The sequence below is a fragment of the Thunnus albacares genome, chromosome 6 (genome assembly GCF_914725855.1).
Source record: "Thunnus albacares chromosome 6, fThuAlb1.1, whole genome shotgun sequence".
Lineage (NCBI taxonomy): Eukaryota > Metazoa > Chordata > Actinopteri > Scombriformes > Scombridae > Thunnus > Thunnus albacares.
In genome coordinates this window covers 21569692-21591328 of record NC_058111.1, presented here as the reverse complement: position 1 = coordinate 21591328, position 21637 = coordinate 21569692, and the positions used below count along the sequence as shown (strand labels likewise).

At 41.8% G+C, this 21637-nt stretch overlaps 1 protein-coding gene across 1 annotated transcript; it reads left to right on the top strand.

Moving 5' to 3' along the window:
* The first annotated feature begins 35 nt into the window (after positions 1–35).
* On the top strand, positions 36–21582 carry mmp28 (matrix metallopeptidase 28). Its single transcript, XM_044353750.1, is given in 9 exon segments — positions 36–421; positions 423–515; positions 2480–2556; positions 6634–6830; positions 14342–14563; positions 15080–15325; positions 19091–19240; positions 19822–19989; positions 20726–21582. Coding segments are annotated over 9 exon segments (1617 nt in total). The 5' UTR covers positions 36–352; the 3' UTR covers positions 21121–21582.
* Positions 21583–21637: the final 55 nt, after the last annotated feature.

The window sequence follows — 21637 nt, the reverse complement described above, 5'->3', positions numbered from 1 at the left end:
AACTGTGATCTTTTCTCTGTGCTTTTTGTCGGTTTTTATCCATCATTTGCAACACTGAAGACAAAGAGATATCAGTTTATACAGCAGACATTGACATCCCTTTTTAAGTGAAGTGTATAAAGTATGGAGAGCCTGCCACGCTCTGCCGGTGTTTTGCCCTCAGCTGTCGTGCAGGCAGGCGGACACAGAGGGGCGGTGCTGCCCCCCCCCCTCCCTCTCCAACACTGTCTGCTTAAACAGGCTCCGTCAGTCCTCGCAGGGATGGAGATGTTAGGCGAGCAGCAGCATGCTCCTAGTCACTGACAGCGCAGGAAAAACTAGCAATGGAAAACATATCAGGAACTGAGAGGAAATGCGCGGTGTGGTGATAGTGTGGTTGTCCCGCAATGAGCCGCCGACCTCCGGAGCCTGTCAGTGGAGCAGGACGGGACATGAGGGCAGCGTGGATCCTGACTGTGAGCGCCCTGATCAGCGCTCAGACTGCCGGAGGATCTCCGCTGCTCCTGGATCCTGAGGTGAAAAAAAAGTCGTTTTAGAATTAGTAGTTTTTTAGCAGGTAGATGATAATACAAGTTGTTTAGTAACAATTATCAATAACTGAATTTAAAGTAGCCTAACTACACAAACTAGTTAGAGCGACCAGAGGATGTAAAAGGTGAACAGTGTTTGATGAGAAATAAAAAAGTAACCCAAATGTTCTGTTTGAGGTCTTGGAGACTGCTTGATGCTTCACAACTTTGCTGGTTTGATGAAAGATGCTTATAAACATGTTTCTGAACGTCTCATCAGAAAAGGTCACATTAGGTTTGAGATCTCACCTGTAAAAAAAATGGTTGAGTACAGTGGATGTTTATATGCTTTACATCTAATTGGTTTTGATGTACTTTGTATGCAGCATTACGGCTCCTAAACCCAGAATAAGCCAATTTGGATTTCTTTTAATGGAGACTTCTCTGTGGTCTAATTGACGTCAAACATAAGCCAGGTCACTAAGTGAGATACTAAACATTTCTTTGTCTGTGAATGACTCCTGACATATAAAAGGAATATATATTTTTCATGTATAGCCCATATAACATAAAACATGATATATTTCCTCATTTGTTATTTCTGTGTTTTGTCACTGTCTTCAAATGTGCAAGCTCAGTTTATGTCAAAAGAAAAGGGTTACCACTTCAATACTTGCACAATTTTGCATTTTAACAAGGCTAGAAGAAAAGAAACATTTAAAGGAAAACATGGTTGATTGGTTGCAATAATTATAATTTCTATACATGCAACAGGGGGCTCAGTGGGACAAAAAAATGAAATTATGGCAATTTCAATAAAATACAAAGGTTCAAAAAGGACATTGAACCCATTTAAAAGAGAAATATACCAAAGCTATATTAGAGCGATATTAGAGAAATTTTCTTTAAGGCTCTTGTACTTCTATACAGTGTTAAGACCATGTTAGTCATATAGCTGCATATATAACATACAAGGAGACCAAGCCCATTTTAAAAAAAAAATAGAGCTATTTGTGTCTCAGGGGATTTTGGATGTTACAATTTAATTGTCCCACTATGGTTTAGGACTGCTCTAGTTTAATTTGACAGCTGTCTTTTCTGGCCATCCATAGACACACACACACACATACATATACATACATACACAGTTCACATTAAAGCTGTGAGAACATATAACATTATTACATGTGTTTCCCCAACATTACTTTTGCTCTTACATAAAACAATACCCTCCGGCGTTTCTTTATGTGTTTATAAAGGGACATTTTTGTTGCACATTCCTGTTTGGCGGAGCACATCTGTCATCGCTTCAATTTTAATTTCCAACCCACTTTCACCACATCTGTAATCATAGCTGCGCCCGCTGTTGTCTGAACACGAAACCTGCTAGATAGACACGAAGGGCTGTGATAGAAAGATCATGATATTAAACTACCAGCATAGCTTTTCTCAAACCAGTATGCATCACCATCTGTTGTCATGTTCCCTGTTGGTTCTTTTTTTCCTCTTTACTGTATTTTATAGGCGTGAAATGTCTGAACTATTCTCTGCTGGCATGCTTACATGAAATTCTTGCTAAATAATAGCTATAAATTTAGGGACACTCCAGTGGTTTCTTTTTCTTATGGGTGGTCCAGCTCTGTACATCCTCTTTGGCAGCCTAAAGCAGATACAGTACAAATGGAAAATTATATTTGTGCATTTATGATGTGTTTTTTCCTCACAGGAAGGTATGCCTCTCTGGGGTTTTACCAGAGTGTGTTCTTCCGAGAAGCATTGTGAGATCTATAAAATCAACAGCTGTGATCAGAGTTCCTAAATGTCACTTTACAAACTTTAAAATATTATAAAAGGGCACCTGGATGCAGTAATGACCAGAAAATAGTTTTGTTCTGGAGTTTTCTATCAGCTTTATGTTTCTTGGGGGAGTCTTTCTGATGCAGTATTAACAGATATTATAACACTTGCAGGTTTTTCTGGAAAAGTATGGCTACCTTCATGAGGACAACCACATCCACAATGCAGTTGAGATGCAGTCAGCCATCCGGTAGGTGAAACAGCTGTTATTCATATATTGTAAAAATCACAATGGACCACTAAAAGTCTTAAAATGAACGTAATATGACGCATTTGTTTATCTTTACACCTTGCTGATGAGAGCTAGCTGGTTAGGTTCATCGGGGGGAAGGGTGAGCTCGGTGTGGGACGAGCCCCAGGGCTGAACGTCAGTGCAGGACAGTAAAACACACCCTCACCTCTGCACCGGGAGACCTCTCCTGAACCCTCTCTGAACCATCCAGGAATTTCAAGAACCTCGCCCTCTGGCCTGTATTACTGAATGTACTTCAATGGAAACTGATTGAAAAGCTCTGCCTGTACCGAGAGCTTGGGCTGATGGTTGGGTAGTACACTGTGTACGTTTGACAAGCTCATGCGCAGCAGTTGAAACTGCTAAATCTGACAACTTTAAATCACACTGATGCCAATTAAATATCTGCTGTCACTGGTAAATAAATAAAGTAAGTAAAAGTTGCAATTTACTTGTTATTATCCTCAAAATGTTTTAAGCTTTTATCCTCAAAATTGAAATTATAAATGGTTGTATTTGGCAAGTTTCTTTTTTACAAATATTTGGTTCAAAAAATATTTTAAGGATTATTTGTTTTCAGGAAGAAAAAAAAACGTCAAATACCAGTGCACAGGTCAGTTACATTGCTATCTCAGTCTCTCTCCTCTGCTCTACTGTTACGTCCGTCAGCAGCTCTCAACGAGGGGAGTCACATCCACCTGCTACATGATGCACATTTCCTAATTTGGACATCACTCCCAGAGTTGGGGGTGTTCGCCAGAGATAAAGCTGAGCTACTGACACACGCAAAGTGCTTACAAAGGACTCTCCATGACCTGTTGTTCCCCTTCTCCTTTCCACAAAGTTAGGTTGTAAAAAACAGGCAATAAATGAAAAGTACAAAGCAAGAATCGCCTTTGAAGTTCTTCCCTACACATCACATGCTGTCCTGTCTCTGTGTTATGGGTGTATAAATAGGTAGAGGTCTGTATGCAATGAGGCGATGAGTAATCATCTTCAATCTCCTTAGCTGGAAGGAGTGGCGTGTCCTTGCTAGAATTTTGTACTCCCTGCAGCTGCAAACATAGAGCTTGTAGGCCTGGTCCAGCTTCACCAGAGGGTCCAGGTTTATGAGTGATTCCTCCAACACTGTCCAGTGTTTGGAGCTGTTTGCAGGCAGGCACATGGCAAGAGACTGCACCATTGGCCTGATGCCATCTTGTTCCTCAACAGCCTGCACATCCTCCTCAGGCTGGACGGTTTCTTCCTCTGGCTTGTGAGGTGCTGGTGGTCTGTGCCACTTTGGCACAGGATCTTCCAGATCAGGACACTGTAGACTCTTGGCAGGTTGAACCTGGAAAGGATCTGGAGCTTCTGCAGCTGTGCCTGCGACATGACATCGTTCATGTGTGTTAGCAGATTCCTGAGGTGGTTGTAGTCCACAAAATCACCATTCATGATTAAGCCAACACAGCTGACAAAGGTCACCACTTGCAAAAGTATGTCCCCACGATGTCCTATTGGCAGTCGAGAGAGGACCTTCTCCATCCATGGCATTCCATGGTCCCTGTATTTCTCCAGGGTCCTGGAGTAGGCAAGGGAACGCCTTTCGATTTCCATGCAGGCCGGAGAAGGTTGTTGGTCCCCTAGGTGGACCTGGACAAAGTCCTTTCCATTCCACCACACCTTCTTGGTGCCCCTGACGTCCCTGAACTTTATAGCTGGGAAAAAAGAAACCTTGTTCTCCACAAAGCCTTGCAGCAGATAAGATTCCACATCTTTTCCAGCTCTCTGCACCAGGATGCAAGCCCTTGCAAATGTGTTTGGCGCAGGAAAGCTGTCCTTGGTAGCCAGATCTTTACAAAAGTCCTCCAGGGACAATGCAACGATGAGTCTACCTGGTGGGAAATCACCACAGACACTTGAGAGGGGTAGCTCTGTGTTTCTTTTGTAAGGATCTAGCAGCACTCTGATGAGAGCCGCACCAGTCACTGATGGTGCTGCATCAAGGACCTGACAGAGGGAAAATACACTCTTTGCGCATCTTCTGAAGCGTATCTCATGTCCAATGATGGAGTGGGGGAGTTGTTTCCTCAGAAGTGGCATTTGAGTGAGGTGCTAGGCCCAGGAACCCCCTGTGATTGGTCAAACTTTTGTCACTCACTGTGTTTGTGCCCAGGCTCGCACTGAGCTGAAAGTCCAGTGGTGACAGAGGCCAGCCATCGAACAGCTCTTCCAGTGCTAATTCACACTGGAATGCCTTCCAACTGGCATCAAATCTTGCCACTCCTTCACTGGTGTAGTTCTCCTGTCTGAGAGTGTCAGTCAAGTACCCCATCACCTTGCGGAGAACTAGGAGCAGACCCTCACCAGAAACTGTGTCCTTGAATGGCACAAAGATAGGACACTCCGCAATGAGAAAGTGTAGTGACTTGAAGTCAAAGTGGGCCGAAGGGTCAATTAACCTTGGGATTTCTATCTTCAAACCTCACGACCTGTTCAATGTGGCATCCCATTTGACAGACAAGTCTGTACTGCAGGTCCCTCATGTGATTCAAGTAGCTGATGGCCCTTGAAAGGAACTTTGATATTAGGAGTGTGACAACCCACATGTAACAATTGCACCATTCACAGGGTGCTTGAATGGCATCTGAACGTATGCATGTGGGGAGTCCACATACAGCTGGACAAATGTGTCCTTGCCTTCTTTTCCAAGGACACCCATCAAGTCATAACTGACATCCAGCCCAGTGTGGTCAAGATTTGTCTGGAAGTTTGTGGTCTCATGCATCCCCAATGTGGAAAATAATGTGCCTCTGAGAACCACAATGTCTTGCAACCCAAATCGGGAAAAAAGGACATGGTTGCTAGCGGAGCGTTAGCCGCTGCGTGACCGGAGGGAAGCACAGCCAGCTAGCCTCTGCTAGCCTCCCAGCTAACATTAGCCCCGGTTCCGCATGTTGATCCAACCAGAGCACTGAGCCCCGGTTTGTTGTTCAAATTAAAGTGGGAAGAAGCAGTGGGTCTGACGGGCAGCTTGAGTGAAGTGGAGCCTGCAGAGGAAGCACCGGGACCATCAGGGTGAAACAGACTGTGGAGGGAAGCACAGTTAGGCGGCGGAGGAGATGGCAACACATTGGCCTCTCATAATCGGCATATATGGCTGATAACGATGACGTGCCGATAATATTGTGCATCCTTAGTAGTAATTGTGACATCCTTTTGATTCGTTTATTGCAATTAAATCATAGCAAAATCTAAGTTTATTGGGTTCATGCCACTTTAAGGTCTGTAGTTGTCCTCTGGGAAGTGCAGTAAATAAACAGATTTTTTGGGGGAGTTTTGTGAGTTAATGCAATTTATCAAAGCAAAACGAATAGAGAAGAGTTGATGTTTTTGATGTATTTCTCAGTGTTTAGAGATAAGTGTCTGTATGAATGTTGTTAGCAGGAGGACTGAGATGGCAGGCAGGCTGAGCTTCAGTAACATCATTGGCTGTATGGGGAGAATAAGCACAAATGGCAAAACCGGCGCGAGTAACGTGAGGCGAAAATTTGCTTCGTTGTTTGGTGTGAACACAACATAAAGCTTTAGCTCAGTGGTCAGCGCAGTCGTCTATTGTCTGGGACACTCCAGTTCAAGAGCAGGTGTGGGGATCTCCTTCATAAGGTAGTTTATTCATGAACACTTATTGTAATACTTTAATTTTCTAAAATTAAAAGCGTAATGAAAACAAAATCAAGATTTTTAAGCCTCTTTCCACTTTTATTCAAATGCAAGTGCAAATAATTTTGCTGCCTCAACAAATACAGATACAAATATAAATACTGGGCTCTCTGCACATCCCTAATATGGACATAATGAATCTCCAGCTTTATGACTCCACAAGTTCCTCAGAAACACAGATGGATTCCATAATCAGGAATCTCAGTCTGGGCAGGGAGGAAGTTGGTATATTTATACCTCTGTTGATTCACATGCTGTATAATTGCCATGATCGAAAGGCCAAATGCTTGTTCAGGAAGAGCGTCATGCAAACATTTCCGGTCTTTGTAGGGAGTTCCAGTGGCTGTCCCGTCTTCCTGTCACCGGTGAACTTGACAGCGCCACCCTGAGGCAGATGGCAGAGCCCCGCTGTGGGGTGTCAGATGAGGGCAGCCAGCAGATCTGGGCTCAGAGGGTCAACACCATCTTCACCGGAGGCAGTGTCAGTACAGCAGGGCGAGCACAGCGCCGCAGGAAGCGATCTTCAGGTATTGCATGTGCGTGTGTTTATGTATGAGGTCACCATGTTTGTGTGACCTGACAGACATCTTGAAGCTGTGATATCATTCCTGATCTTGCATGTGGAGGTTTTGTGTGTCCTGTGGAGGAGTGGTCATAATAAGCCAACACTTAACTGGGAGGGTCTCCCTTCGTAAACTAAAGCACTAAATAGAGTTGAAGGTTGTAATTAAAGCTGGTGGAGTGTCTGATGTTGCACACGTCACCCCGGATGATTCCTGCTTTTAACTGCAATTATACACGTCTGTGATTCCTGTGCATTGTCTTTACAGGGTGAAAATGTGCAACTTCAGTTTTGTTGAGTGTTTTTTTTTTTTTTTACTTTAATTGAGGGAATACATGCTCCTCTGTGAGTTGGGAAGTCTGATGAACCTTAAGTCAAAAGTAATGTGCTGCATGGTTTGAAAAACGCTTGCTTATTTAGCCATAAACAATGTTGTTTTTCTTGTTTTATAAAATAATGACATTTGGGTGTGTGAGAGCTTTCTCAAACAATAGCAACACTGTATATGCTGAGCTCCAGTTCTGATTTCCAGGCACAAATCCAGCAGATGCTTTTAGTTTCAACCAGTGCTGCCACTTTGTGTAGCTTGATTGTTCCCTTAAATTCCTGCAGAAAATTATGGAGAGTCTTTTAGGATATTATCCTAATTTTCTGAAAGCGTTCATTGATGAGCAGATCACTGCAATTTGAACCGGCTAAAGACTGCCGGATTTAAAGTGTTTAACGGTGGTTAAGAGTGGAACTAAACTGCTAAATTGCCAAATTTCTTGCAGACTCCATGAAGTAATTGAGCACCAAGTCATTCCCTTAAAATATCTTTTTTCTCCTCCTCCCTCATTGAAAAATGCAGAATCTACAAATATGCAAATATTTTTCATTTCAGAGTTTAACTTCTTGACACAAGATGTCTCCAACTTCTGAGTGTTTTGTGAACTGGAGGCTTCAAGTTTCCATGTAACACTTGAGAAAGTTGCCTACTGAACCAGGACTGGCTCCCAAACTGGTTGTGATGTCACAAATCCCGCTCATATGTGTACACACGTTTAAACTCAGATTTTCGCTTAGAAACTTTCCACTTTCAGCAGGTAAATAAGAAAACTGTCTTCTAGTCTCAAACTCTGCACAAACATAATTCTGCACATTGAAGCTCAGACATCCAAAGATGAAAGAACAAGTAGAATTTTTCAATGAAGGAGGACTTAAATATAATTTTTGATCAGATTACTGCTTCCACGAAGGAGGTAATGCTTTTGGTTCTGTGTGCACCCTGCTATAGAATAACAGGTATGTATGTGTGTCTTTTAGACCTTTGTTTTCATGTCCTCTGTTCTCGTTGTCACTCTTTTCTGCTGTCATTCTCCTCACATCTCCTTTGTGAATGGACAGCAGCAGCAGTGTGGTGACAGCAGCAGGAGAAGAGTGATGTTTTCTGCTCTCTCTCTCTCTCTCTCTCTCTCTCTCTCTCTCTCTCTCTCTTTACTTGTGCCTCCAGCCTCATGATGTGTGAAGCCTCTGCATTCCTGCCTGTCACTGAAAAGGTTGGCTAATGTTCAGGGAATGCAGCGGTGGCTGATGTTTGCCGCTGCCTCTTCATGTCGGTACCTGACATGTTCCATCTGGTAAACACATCCACAACTGACTGACTGGATTACGTTGTTTGCCGAGCTTGCTGGCTATCTCAATGGCCAGATATCGCACCGCCTGAATGACTGGATATCTTGTTGAATGACTGACTGTTTGGCTGGATTACAGCCTGTTCTCGTGTAAGAAAACAACTCTCGGCCATTATTTTGGTCCCAGACATGACTCATGTGACAGGCGGCAGTAGAATTACACAAAGAGATGCGTTAATGGCAGATACTTTTACACCCTCAGGTCAAACCTCTTTCAAAACTGGCTTCATACATCCACTGATGTAGTTTAGCAATGTAATAACTTTAGGTGTGAGTGTGTAGCTGTGTAACCACCGCCCTGTACTCAAACATTAGTTTGCTTTGCTTACAGAAGCAGCAGATATGTTTCTGCGTGTTGATTGAACAACGCTTACAGGAAGAGTTTCATGTTTGGTACATTTGGTCTAATAGATTCAGATCGTTTAAAATGCCAGAAAGCGGAGAAAGAGTATTTAATGGTAAATAACAAATGTTTATTGTGTGAACTCTCTGAACTAATGAGGCGATGGCTGGGTGCATGCACACAACCACAACAGAGAAGGAAAGAAGATGACTGTTAAGGTGCCCGGAATGTGAGATACTGTGAGATGGATCCTATTGATGCTAGTATCAACACACACACAAGACTGAGTGTCAGTAGTATCGATGTTTTAGGTATTGTGACTCGACCAATGAATTTCAGAGCTGATGTACTCTTCTCATGCTGGACTGTTCATCTATTAGTGGTCTTTTTTCCCTGCAGTTACAGTTAGATACCTAAAGATAAACATGACACTTGCCTGCAGGCTCTGGCAGAACGCAGATGAGACAGATGTTATTTACTCACAGCAGTGGCGTGATGTCATTTTATTTTGTGTGAACATCGCTGCCTCTTGAGTTTGACCTTGACGTGTGGTGGAATCTGAATGTCGTTCCCACTGATATTTACAGAACTGGCATTCCACCACCCTTGTCCAAGATAAGTGCTATAAGAGCAATGTGAGGTGCGTGTGTGTGTGTGTGTGTGTGTGTGTGTGTGTGTGTGTGTATTTTTCAGAGGTGTGCACTTATGGATCTGTGCTCGGCACTGAACACTGTTAACCACTTAGTTGCCATTTTTTTAATAACATATCTCTTATTGTATTTTGACACTATTTCAATAGATCGGAGTTCATGGATTTGCTTACTAGAGCTGCAACAATTTCTTGATTAATCGATTAGATGATCGACAGAAAATTAATTTGCAACTATTTTAATAATCAATGCCTAAAATTCCTTACAGCTTCTCCAGTGTGATGACTTGCTGCCTTTCTCTGTTTCATGGCATTTTAAATGGAAACTTTTTTGGTTTTGGTCTGTTGGCTGAGACAAAACAAGCCACATGAATATGTCATTTTTGGCTCTTGATGAGCATTCTTATCTACGCTGGTGGCATGACTCTATGGATGACAATGTCGGTTCACCACTGTGCCTGGACTGAAGTATCTCATATCATATCTACTGTATGAACTGGCACACAAGTAGTTCCCAAAGGATGAATCCCACTGACTTTGGTGATATTTGACTCCTCCAGGACTACCATGAGGTCGACAGTTTTGGTTTTTTAGTGAAATGTGTAAACAACTATTGGATGGATTGTCATGAAATTTAGTGCACACATCCATGTTTCCTTCAGGCTGAAGTCTAATAACTGTCATCATCCTTAAACTTTTCATTAAGCAACACCATTAGGTCATAAATTCAATTTGTCCAATATTTTTTTAGTGCTATTTAGCAAATATTAGCATCCTAACCAGCTAAACTAAGATAGTTAACATGGTAGCTTTGACTGTACTAATAGCTGTAAATTCTCAGTCTTGGTCAATATTATTTTACAATATTATTAATTCAGACCAACGGTTAATCAAGAAAATAATTGACAGAGTATTGATAATGAAAGTATTTCCTTGTTGCTCACACTAACTGCATGTATTTCTCTCCTCACTTTCCTTTTTGTGAATTGTACCTTCACATCTGACTGACACACACACACACCAGAGCCAACTGTGTGTGTGTGTGTGTCAAACAGCCTGTTCGACACCAGCAACAAACAAAATCTCTCTGCACCTCCGCAAACAATAACTCTGTCTATCAGATGATCTCAGTCACTTCCTAATGTCTGTGATAATCTAGCCTCCCTACACTGCTGCTGTGGATGTTAATTATCATGTTAATTGCTTCCATGAGGGAAGTCGTGGAATGTCTTGTGTATCTGACTTCCTGGCTTCTCTGCCGTCCTCGGGGACCTCTTACTCTGTGGCGGTCTGGGATGGAGAGAAGGCGCCTGAGCTCTAATGGAGAATACTGGTCATGTGGTTACAGCTCTGATGCATATAGTTCATCTGGGAAAGAAAAATCAAGCTTGGTTGGGAAAGTCAGGGAGACTCCACTCTATGAAGTATTAAATCATGTGCAAAAATCAGACTCATAAAGGAAAACAGGTTGTAATGACAGTGACATCACTCCTGAGGTTAAATAGTTACTTTCTTGTATCTTTCTTGATACATGCAGTGCTTCCACTCTTTCTGCCTAAAATTTATGCGAACTGTTTACACAACCTTAAACTTTACACTTGTAGATTGTTGAGTTGCAGCTGAAGCACAAATTCTGTTTGTGTGTTTACTCACACACTGTTGTCATTGCCAAACCCATGTCCTTAATGGCTCCAGATTTCCAGATATTTTCACGTCTCTAGGGTGCTATTGAGGTCTCTCTGCAATTCACAGTATGTAGTGCATACACTTTGTTTATCGCCCCCATCTTTTACATGACTCTCTCTCTCTCTCATGCTGTATATTATTTAAGCGGGTACAAATGGCATCAAAATAATTTGAAACACAAACACGTCCACATACCCTGTGCAGGGTTTAATGACTGGGCAAACATGTGTAATGCAGGCATGTGTGCAGACCTCCCACTCACATTCGGCCTCAACGTCGGGGCAAACACATACATCCACTTCATTTTTAAATATTTTGACAACTGCAGGTGTGTTATCTTTCCACGTTTTTAGTTAAGCCTCAAACATCAAAGTACGTGTAAATCCGGTGAAGTCATCTAAAGTGCTGAACCTACTGCTCACTCTGCTTCAAATGAGTTTGAATCTAGCAGTCATTCTGTCTCTGACTCTTTTATGAATCACTATGAAGTACAATGTCCTAATTCACCACTGCAAAGGAACTTTTACTTGTCTGTCTGTGTCAGAAAGAGTCAAAATCTTAAAGATTTAAGATTCAAATTTTGTTCTCAGATCAGCCTCGAGTCAAGAAATGTTAGGTTTTCAAAGTAAACATTTTCTCGAAGTCTACACAACTTCTTATCTTGTGTTCACCGACTCTTTCCCAGCCTGGTCCACTTCTCCACATCTACTCTGTACAGTCAGAGCGAGCGGCCAGCCTCTCCAGCTGCCTCTCCCTAAAGGTTCATATTATCTAATGATTGTTTCCTGCATTTGAGGCAGCCTCTCTGTCTGCTTGTCGTGGACGTGTGCTGCATGGCTGAGAGCATACGTGTGTTTGCTTTGTCTCCAGATTGCCACACTGTGTAATCCTACATACTGTATATATGAAGAGATTAGAGCCTTGTAAATTAAAGAACACCTAAATGTATCCCCCTTCCCTCACCTTCCCTCTATCCCTGAACAAATGTGAGATGTTTGTGACATTTGCAATTACGTCTTAGCTGGGAAACCACAGACGTGTGTTGAAGTAAATTGTTTAGTCAAGCGTGTGCTCATAGTGCTTGATAGTTTACCCAGCTGTGAGCTAACACACTTAACGTATCATTTTGGCCTGTTAGATGTGGAGAGGCTCGACTCTTAAACATCACTGTTAAACATAGGCTATCTGGCATCCGAATTTATAATACAGGATACGCAAGATGTAAATACATAACCACTGTTTGTGGAGATCTTTTCAACATACTTCTACTAGTGTTAAACAAATGATGACACCACTGTAGACGTCAACTGACAAAACCAACAGAAGGAAAAAAGACTAAAACAAATAATTGTTGCAACCAGGGATTATTTTCATTATTGACTAATCTGGGGATTATTTTCTCGATTCATTTCTTGGGTCTGTATGTATCATTTCTGAAGCCCAAGAGGACATATTTATATAGCTGGTTTTGTCCAAACAACAGTCCAAAACTAAAGACAAACAAAACTAAATTAAGACAAAGAAAAGCACAAAATAGTCGAAACTGGGTAATGTTTGGCTTTTTTGCTTGAAAAATGACTGGAACAATAAAACTGACTCATTAACTGAGGACTGGACAGTGACCCATGAACGACACTGAGGAAAATGGACCGCATACAAGACAAAGGATGCGTCAGTGAGAAAAGGTCAAAGGTTCAAAAAAGGAAAGAAAGATTAGTGCGTCTTATTTACTACTTTTGTTATAAATGTAGTTTTGTTGTGTTTTTGTTTAATGTAAAGTGATTGAATATAAATAAAAAGTTTTTGAAAAATGACATGAACCATTAATTGATTATTAAAATAGCTGCTGACTAATTTCTGATGATGGACTAATCATTTAGGCTCTAAAACAAACTGCATGGTCACACTGTATTTGTACTTTTATTGAGTTGTGATCTGAGTAATAAGAACATTAAAAGGCTGCTTCCCTCACTTTTGACTAGAAGACTGAAGATTGATTTCCTTAATTTCAGTCCAGTGTCTCACTTAATAAGTTATTTTATTTTGTGTTCCACAGGGTTGTGATCCATTAAAAAGAGATTTTTTTGTGATGTTGGTGCAGATCATCTCCTGTATCAGTGATAGTGAAACCAGGTGTGCATCATTAGTGACTTAGCAGCACTGAGTTGTAGGATGAAGGTAAAAACTGTTCTGCAGTAAATGACATTCTGGTAAAGCTGGAAGATTCACGGATATGTTTGTTTGTCCAGAGATAAACTGTGATTGTCAGCAGTAACAGAGGAAGCTTAAATTAATGTTTTGTTTCTTTCTGTGTATTTTTTTTTTAAACTTTGTAACGGTCGAGCTCACCAGAGCAGATGGTAGAAGACCAGTTAGTGGTGTATAGCAGCAGGAGATTTTAGGAGGTTTTAGCTGTAAAATTTGTCCTCTTCTTTAATTTTAAGTTGGTTTTGTTGAACTATTCCCTTGTGTCTTGCATTTGTTTATTCACGTTTTTATCACTAAATGCCACATTTTTTGGATGGGCTTCCGCCTACAGCCCTCCTTTCATCCATGACCCATTTAAGTTTTTCAGCACCAGCCAACATCAACTCGCTTTTATAAGTTGTGGTGGTACGAGAAACAATTTGATCTAAATGTAAAATAACCTACATTCAGGTGTGGGATTTCAGTTCCCTTTGAAAATATTAAGAGAAAAAGAGGTCATGGGGACAGATTTAGACTCCCAAATTAAATTTTTATGAAGTTAACAGAAGCAAGGAATAAATGGAGTATGGTTAAGTTGCTGGCAAGGAATTCTAGAGTTTCCCCTTCATCCTACTTTTAATTACTTAATCCATACTTTAAGTAATTCAACATTACAGTATCTATCTTTCTAGCAGAGAAGAAAATACCTCATGCCATCCAAATACTCAACTCTGGTTACTGGATTTCTTAAGTTTTCTTGCCTATTTTCTTGCTCACAGGAACGTTGGCAGGATTTTTCTTTTGATTATCTGGTGATTTCAGCTTATCTAGCTTTGCACTCAGTGTACGTCTCTGATTGAGACTATGAGCTTCATACCTGCACATCTCATATCTCTGTTCCTGTCTCTGACTGTCTGTGTGTGTGGGCTGCTCTTCAGCTGAGAAGTGGTACAAGCGTCATCTGACCTACCAGATCGTGAACTGGCCACGCCACCTGTCTCCTGGCTCGGTGCGGCTGGCTGTGCGTGCTGCCTTTCAGCTGTGGAGCAACGTGTCAGGCCTGGTCTTCCAGGAGGCCCCTGAAGGACCCGCAGACATCCGGCTGGCCTTTTACGAGGGAGACCACAACGACGGGGCCAGCAACGCCTTTGATGGACCAGGTCAAGGACAACCACACAGTTGCAGTCAAAGCTAATAACCACAACAAATTAGCTTCAAATATTGTGTGTGTGATGGTTGTTTTGTGTGTGGCTGGTCTCAGTTGTGATCTTGTGTGTATGTAATTTGTTCTCAGGCCTCTCTTGCAATCTTGGTCCCACCAACACTTCCTGAATAAACAAAGCTTAACAAGTTCTGCTGTTTATGTGTACACAAGAACCTGATTATTGTGAATAAGCCAGATTAAGGTCTGATGACACACTCTGCGCTAACCCTAATTCCACAATAACAACAGTTTACATGACATGGAAACATTATATTAGTGCCACACATGGAGGAAACCTATCAGTGTTTGATAATGAACTAACAGAGCTGAACTTTAAAGTGTGCAGCTGGTTGCACGTATAACTGAACACATGATTCTGAATCAAGCCATAACTATATCTAGATTATAACTAGGCTTTGATATATATGGTGCAACACTTGTCAAACTGTGTCCCTTCCTCTCTGACCTTCAGGAGGAACTCTGGCTCACGCCTTCCTGCCTCGCCGCGGGGAAGCCCACTTCGACATGGCGGAGAGGTGGACGCTGAACGGACACAAGGGACACAACCTGTTCATGGTGACCGCCCATGAGATCGGACACACTCTGGGACTGGAGCACTCCCCCGTCCGTCATGCTCTCATGTCGCCGTACTACAGGAAACTGGGCCGCAGCCTGGTACTGAGCTGGGACGACATCATCGCCGTGCAACAACTGTATGGTGAGATGATGTAACACTCACACCTCTGGTTGATTGACACAAACTAATATTATCTGTTTTACTTTTTAATTCTTGTCTACATCCAAACATTTCCAAATGAGGCTTAACTGGAGGGAAATGTTTTCTTTGTTCAATGGAAAGTGTGTGGTCCTGAGGTCAGGAGGAGTGTTAAACTTAACACCTTCACTGGACACACACAGATATTTTTACCACTTTTTCTCAGGTTAAAAGTCTGTCGGGGTGAAACGAAAGCACTTTTAGTGGTAAGATGACAAATGTCTCACTGTCTGGCCTCAGGACGGTGCAGTAAAGTTGCATTTTTAGAAAGAACTATTACTGAAATACGCAGAACTTATTAGATGAATTTCTGACTTGGTATGAAACCAGACTGTCTTTGAGGAAACGCATAAGTGGAGTCATTTCTGCTCTGTTGCCCATTAAATTGTGAGTCATGGCACTGAGCTGTGAAAAGGCCAGAGAGGCAGCCCTGAAGGCCACCAGCTGCAAACACAGAACAAGAAGGCGTAGACTGGAGAAACCTCTCCTGCAGATATTAAAAATCTATGAAAGAAATGAGAATTTGATTAGTTGCGTGACACTCAAAAAGCTCATATAGACAAATTGTTAATTTCCCAGCACTTCGTCTACACACATTCAAACTTCCAGTGTTCTTGGAAAATAAAGCTCAAAACTATGAATGTGATTAAAAGCTGGCTGCAGTCTTTGTGAAAGAGATTACTGAAAAGCTTGATTTACAAATCAAGACAGAACAGAAAATGTTTTATTGTATTCTTGGCAGACATGGAAAAACATCAGATCACAAATATTAAAAGAAACTCTCTTTGAGTTTCAGTTTAATGTGTCTTAAAAAGAAAGAAAGCAGAAAGAGATGAATCTATCAGTTTCACTTCTGTGGCCTCTGAACTGCTGGGAGAAGAAGGTTTTAGACTGAGAACAGCAGAGGTGGTGTGGACGACAAAACAACTCTCTGCCCTAAAGACACACGCACACACACAGACTGAGTGATTTCATCACTGACAGGACGGCTGGTTTTTTACCCAGTGGCCTGTTTTGTAAATTATTATCTATCCTCTCAGAGCTGCACACACAGTGTTTACCTGCGAGTGCTGTCGGCTCTGTTGTGATAGATTACTGGTGTTGTTGTAGCGTGTGGGAGCATTACATACTGTATCTCTTTGAGTAGTACAAATATTAGTTTCTGTTTACTGTGAGCGTGTTGTCCCTCCCGGCATGTGTGTGTGTGTGTAATGTGCTGCTCTGCACAGTTCTTCTATTGCTCATGTTTTTCTCTGATGCTGAGAAACTGATTTCACTTGTTTGCACCAAAACTAGCTACTTCAACTCGACCCTCTTCTCTGATGGTTTGATGCTCTGAATCTGCAAGTGAATGAAGTAACTTCATTGCTTTGAGCCCTTAACACAGGAGTAAAATGGCTGCAAAGGGCCGTAGTCGGCCATAGTTGTGCAGGAATGTTTGCATGGCTGCAGGATGGTCACTTGAATAATTCAGCTCTGAATTTGAGATTCAGCTCAACAGACGCTTGCAGTCAGGCTGCGTCCAGCTGCCTTTTTCCTCTGTTTAATATCTTGAGGAATCCCATCTGCTCTGCCTCTGGAAATATTCTGGCTTCGGTTTCCTAAAATGGTATTTGCCTTCCTTTTCTCTTCAGGGTCTGCCTGATTCACTCTGGATTAAAAAAAAAAAAAGCAACTGACCACCCTGCTGCCTCAGCCAAGCCTCCTCTCAGACACACGTTTTCATTTTCAGCTCAGTTACACTCAGTAACTTGATGCCATTTTACTATACTACTATTAGATTAATTGCCACTAATGAGCAGCAATTAGAACAGATGATTAGTCTTTAGTTTGCATTGACCTGCACTATAAGCTGAAACTGCTTGTATTTGGAAGTGAAAACATTTTCTTGCTTTCCAACACACTTCTCTCTGATAACTTTTTTTTATTGCCTCATAAAAAAAAAAAAAAAGTTATCCAGGATTCGGGTGGGGTTCAGGAGGAATTTAACTAAGTACAGCATGTTTTTCTATCAACCTGATTTTCACCCTGTGGCAGTAATTTCTGCAGCTGCTCGCACGTAAATGTCAAGAAGCTCCAGAAACAGATATGGACAAGAACCGCAACTGACAGGACTACCAGCGCTGTCAAAATGCTACATCTGCTTAAAGATATGAGCTTTAGGCAGTGTGTGTGTGTGTGTGTGTATGTATGTATGTATGTATGTGTGTGTGTGTGTGTGTGTGTGTGTGTGTGTGTGTGTGTGTGTGTGTGTGTGTGTGTGTGTGTGGGAACCCTCCCCAGTGTTGGCATTGTGATCTGATAAGAAGCAGATGTGAGCAGTCTGAATATGTCAGTCTCCAGAAGTCCTGACCTCCGCTGATTGCTGTGTGACAAGAAACATGAAAACCCTGCAAGCATGACACATTAACCAACACGCATGTGGTGTTTCTGCCTTATAAGACCATGTATGTACAGTATGTATGTACAGTTAATGTGTCCAAACTTTTGACTGGTACTGTTTGTATGGTGAGCAGCTACACTTAAGATGACTAACAGGAATAATATGTACAGACTCAGACCCACAAATGAAGAGTCACTGAACACCAAACTAAAAAATAACTATTTTTTCATACAATACATTATGTTGTACACACACTGTACTATATGATAGATGTCTGAAAGCACAATAATCATCGTCTACATGTCCTCTTGTAAAATAAAGCTTTTTTCGAGGAGGCTTTTCTCAGTGTACTCACAACTCTGCACAGACTTTAACAGGAGGCTTAATTCTACTGTGTATAAATACCTGTAGTGGATATTTACACATGTACATATCTTACAAGTAGGTACTAAGTGGACCTCCAGTTAAGGTTGTAAAATAGCTTGTAAAGGAGTATTTTCCATTGTAGCGTTTCTGCTCTTACTTCTGTAGAAGATGATGAGTCAGCGTGAGGAGAAAGGTTTTGTGTTTTGAGTGGAGTCAGACATCCAGCGCTTATCAGCTGCTCCTACATTCGTACACACTGGACACACACTACAGTGTTATCCATGTGTTATCCGCTGTGGTGTGTGTGTGTTTGTGTGTGTGTGTGTGTGTGTATCTATTTTTCCTGCAGTCTTGATTTTATCCTCCTCCTGCACAAATGTTTGTTCAGCTCTATGCAAACAAAATGGCTGTAATCACATCTAAAGCATCGCCTTTTACTCTTTGATTTGCTATGTTGTCCTTTTCCTTTTGTATTCGTTGAATCTCACATGCCAGGATGATCTGTGTTATGAAGCTGTACATGCCAAACATAAATAGGCGGACTCTTGTTTGGGTGCTAAAAATTCAATGAGATTGTTTAAGGTTTGAGTGGGTACCCTATCTGCACTCTTTGTTTATTTCCACCAGTATACATCAACCCAGCCACATCCTGTAAAGGACAATTTAAATGTTAACATTATCCAAGTCCTGTTTTAGGAGAACTCTCCACTGTTTGTCTTTCCAGGATCATTGGTTCCCATGATGTCCAATTTAGAAAATACTTAAATTGCTTTTGGCTTGGACGATAAGTTAGACTGTCTGTCTGCAAAGCTTTGTTTGGTCACAGTATGTTTTCTCTGTATAACCAAATGATTCGAGAGAAATTTAAACACAGCAACTTTCTCAAAGAAATCACATCATCCTTCATGGTTTTGGTTGCTGCCTTTTTATATTCACTGTCTTTGTTTCTTTGTCCTCAGGTAAGCCACTGGGCGATCATCCTGTGCGACTTCCAGGTCAGGTGTTGCACGCTGCACTGCAGGAGTGGGAGTTCACAGAGATCCACGACGGGCATCAGACCACAGGCCAGCCTCTCTACTGCCGGGGCGTCTTTGATGCCATCACTATGGGTGAGATCCAAATGAAGTAGTGTTAGAAAATAACATTCAGCCACATCCTCCGTGGTTGAATGTTGAAAAAAATCAGAAAATAAATGTAAGATAAATCCTGCAGAAACAGCAATGAATCCTGTTATTTATCTCTTTGAAGCTGTTGGATGAGGCCATATGAAATATTTCTTCAGCACTATCTCGATGAAGCAAAACAGGAAAAAGAGCCGTTTCATTCTCTTCTTCAGTAGTTTTAACTTGAGGTTTACTTACTAACTTTTTCCAAAGCTTTCATCCACATCTGTCTAAACCATGATTACTGAACAAACTCTTATCTCCTGATGACGACAATAAAATACCGTTGAAAGCTTCAGAAAAAGTACTAAGTGGACCTCCAGTTGAGATTATTTTGTCAACTATTACCAAGGTCAGGAATGAACTTTGAAGCTCAGTTTATTCTTGTTCAGGGTCCTTTCCCAGCATGTTTTGGGCAAAAGTAAAACAACATCCTGAACAGGTTGTCAGCCTCGCTTATTATTAAATCTGGTACCTAAACTGTGTATTTACCTTCATGTTTTCCTGTTCTGTGTGTGTGAATCCAGATCAGAATGGGACGGTGCTGGTGTTTCGGGGCAGTGTGTACTGGACAGTATCAGCTGAAGGCAGTGTGAGCGGCCCGCTGCCTCTCATTCAGCGCTGGTCTGACCTCCCTCTGGCCATCGAGGCCGCTGCCTTCTCCCCGCTGGACTCCAAGTGGTATTTCTTCAAAGGTACGGCTTCACTGAGCTCATTAATGAGACTAACACTTCCTTTTTAAGACTTTCCCTAAACATTTGGCCAACTTCACCTTTCTGTAAAAGACCCAGAATAGATTCTATTGTGTCTTTTAAAAAAGTGAAAGTGCTATTTAAAGATTTTACTGCACTGCAGCCTCAGCTGTAGATTTAAATAGTTTCACCTTTGTGCTAGTGACGTGTTTGCTAAGTCTAACTTTCCTGCTTTGGGCCAAAAACCTGACAGTTTCACTTATCTGCTAAACACAAAACAGGTTTATGTAAAATGGAGACGCTTTGCTGAGGATTTCATGCTACATAAATCATGTCCACCTTAACATTTGTTCTTTGTGTGTGAACTGTGAAAGACACTCACTATCACTTTGCTCTAATACATCATAAGCAGGTTCCATTTCAACAACAGCTAACGTGCCAAATAATCTTCACCAAGACACTTAAAGTCAAAATACTTCTTCATTCAACATCTTTGGATAAGAGACTAAAATAAAAGTGCTTTCTGTCTTTTTTTACTTTACTGTTTCAAAACAGATTAACTTATTGTATTTCTGTGTTTTGATTGAAACCTGCTGTGAGCATTGTGATATTAAGCACTTGATACTAATGATCAAATATGATGTGTTAAAATGTAAATAATTTTTGCAGGACTGATGTAATAACAGTGTTATTGTATGGCTTAGAGGGAACTCAATCCTCCTTGTCTGATGGTTTGCAGGGAAGCGGATGTGGCGCTACACGGGCAGCGTGCTGGACCCGGGCTTCCCCATGAAGAGCAGCGAGTCGGGGCTGCCTCGCCATCCTGACTGTGCCTTCTATTACGCCCCTCTGGGTCACATGGTCCTCTTCAAGGGCTCCCGCTACTTTGTCCTCAACCTCAAAACTCTGCGCCAAGAGCCCTACTACCCCCGCAAGCTGACAGATTGGAACGGAGTGCCACAAGGGACCAATGGGGCGCTGACCCGTCCAGACGGGCGCCTCTACCTGTTCAGAGAACAGCGGTTCTGGAGATTTGACCCGGTAAAGGTGCGAGTCACCAAAGAGGGTCTGTGGGCCAAGGATCTGAGCTGGACTGGCTGTAGCAACACTCCTCAGAACAACAGCATCCTTTGACCAGCAGAGGGAGCTGTATTCTTTAGATAAAGTGCAATGAGTTGACGTGTACTGTACTGCAGAGGGGCTATCTTTTTTTTATATAGCAAAGACCCACATTTAGATCATGAGTTGCAGCCTGGTTCATTAAACTCATGCCATGTAGGGGCTTCCAAAAATAAGCCCACACATATTGAGGCACATACAGTATTTATACTGCAGAACAATTCATAGTACTGTATATGGATGTGCAATTATAGCCTTGTTAATAGAGTTTGAATAATAATAATAGGACTTGCACACTGTGAAGTGAGCAGGCTAGAAATGCTTTGTTAGATGACACTGCAGCTGGATCTGTGCTTTTAAAACCATCGTCTTCTCTCTTGTAGCATTTGCACACTGACAGAAAACCTAGAAATGTGTTTTTTATCATCTCTCTAACAATGACAGCAACATGTAAGATGTATAAACCACTGTTACTTATTTTGGCCTGTGATTGTGCTCTCTCCCATATACTTGCCGTAGATGTTTGAATGAG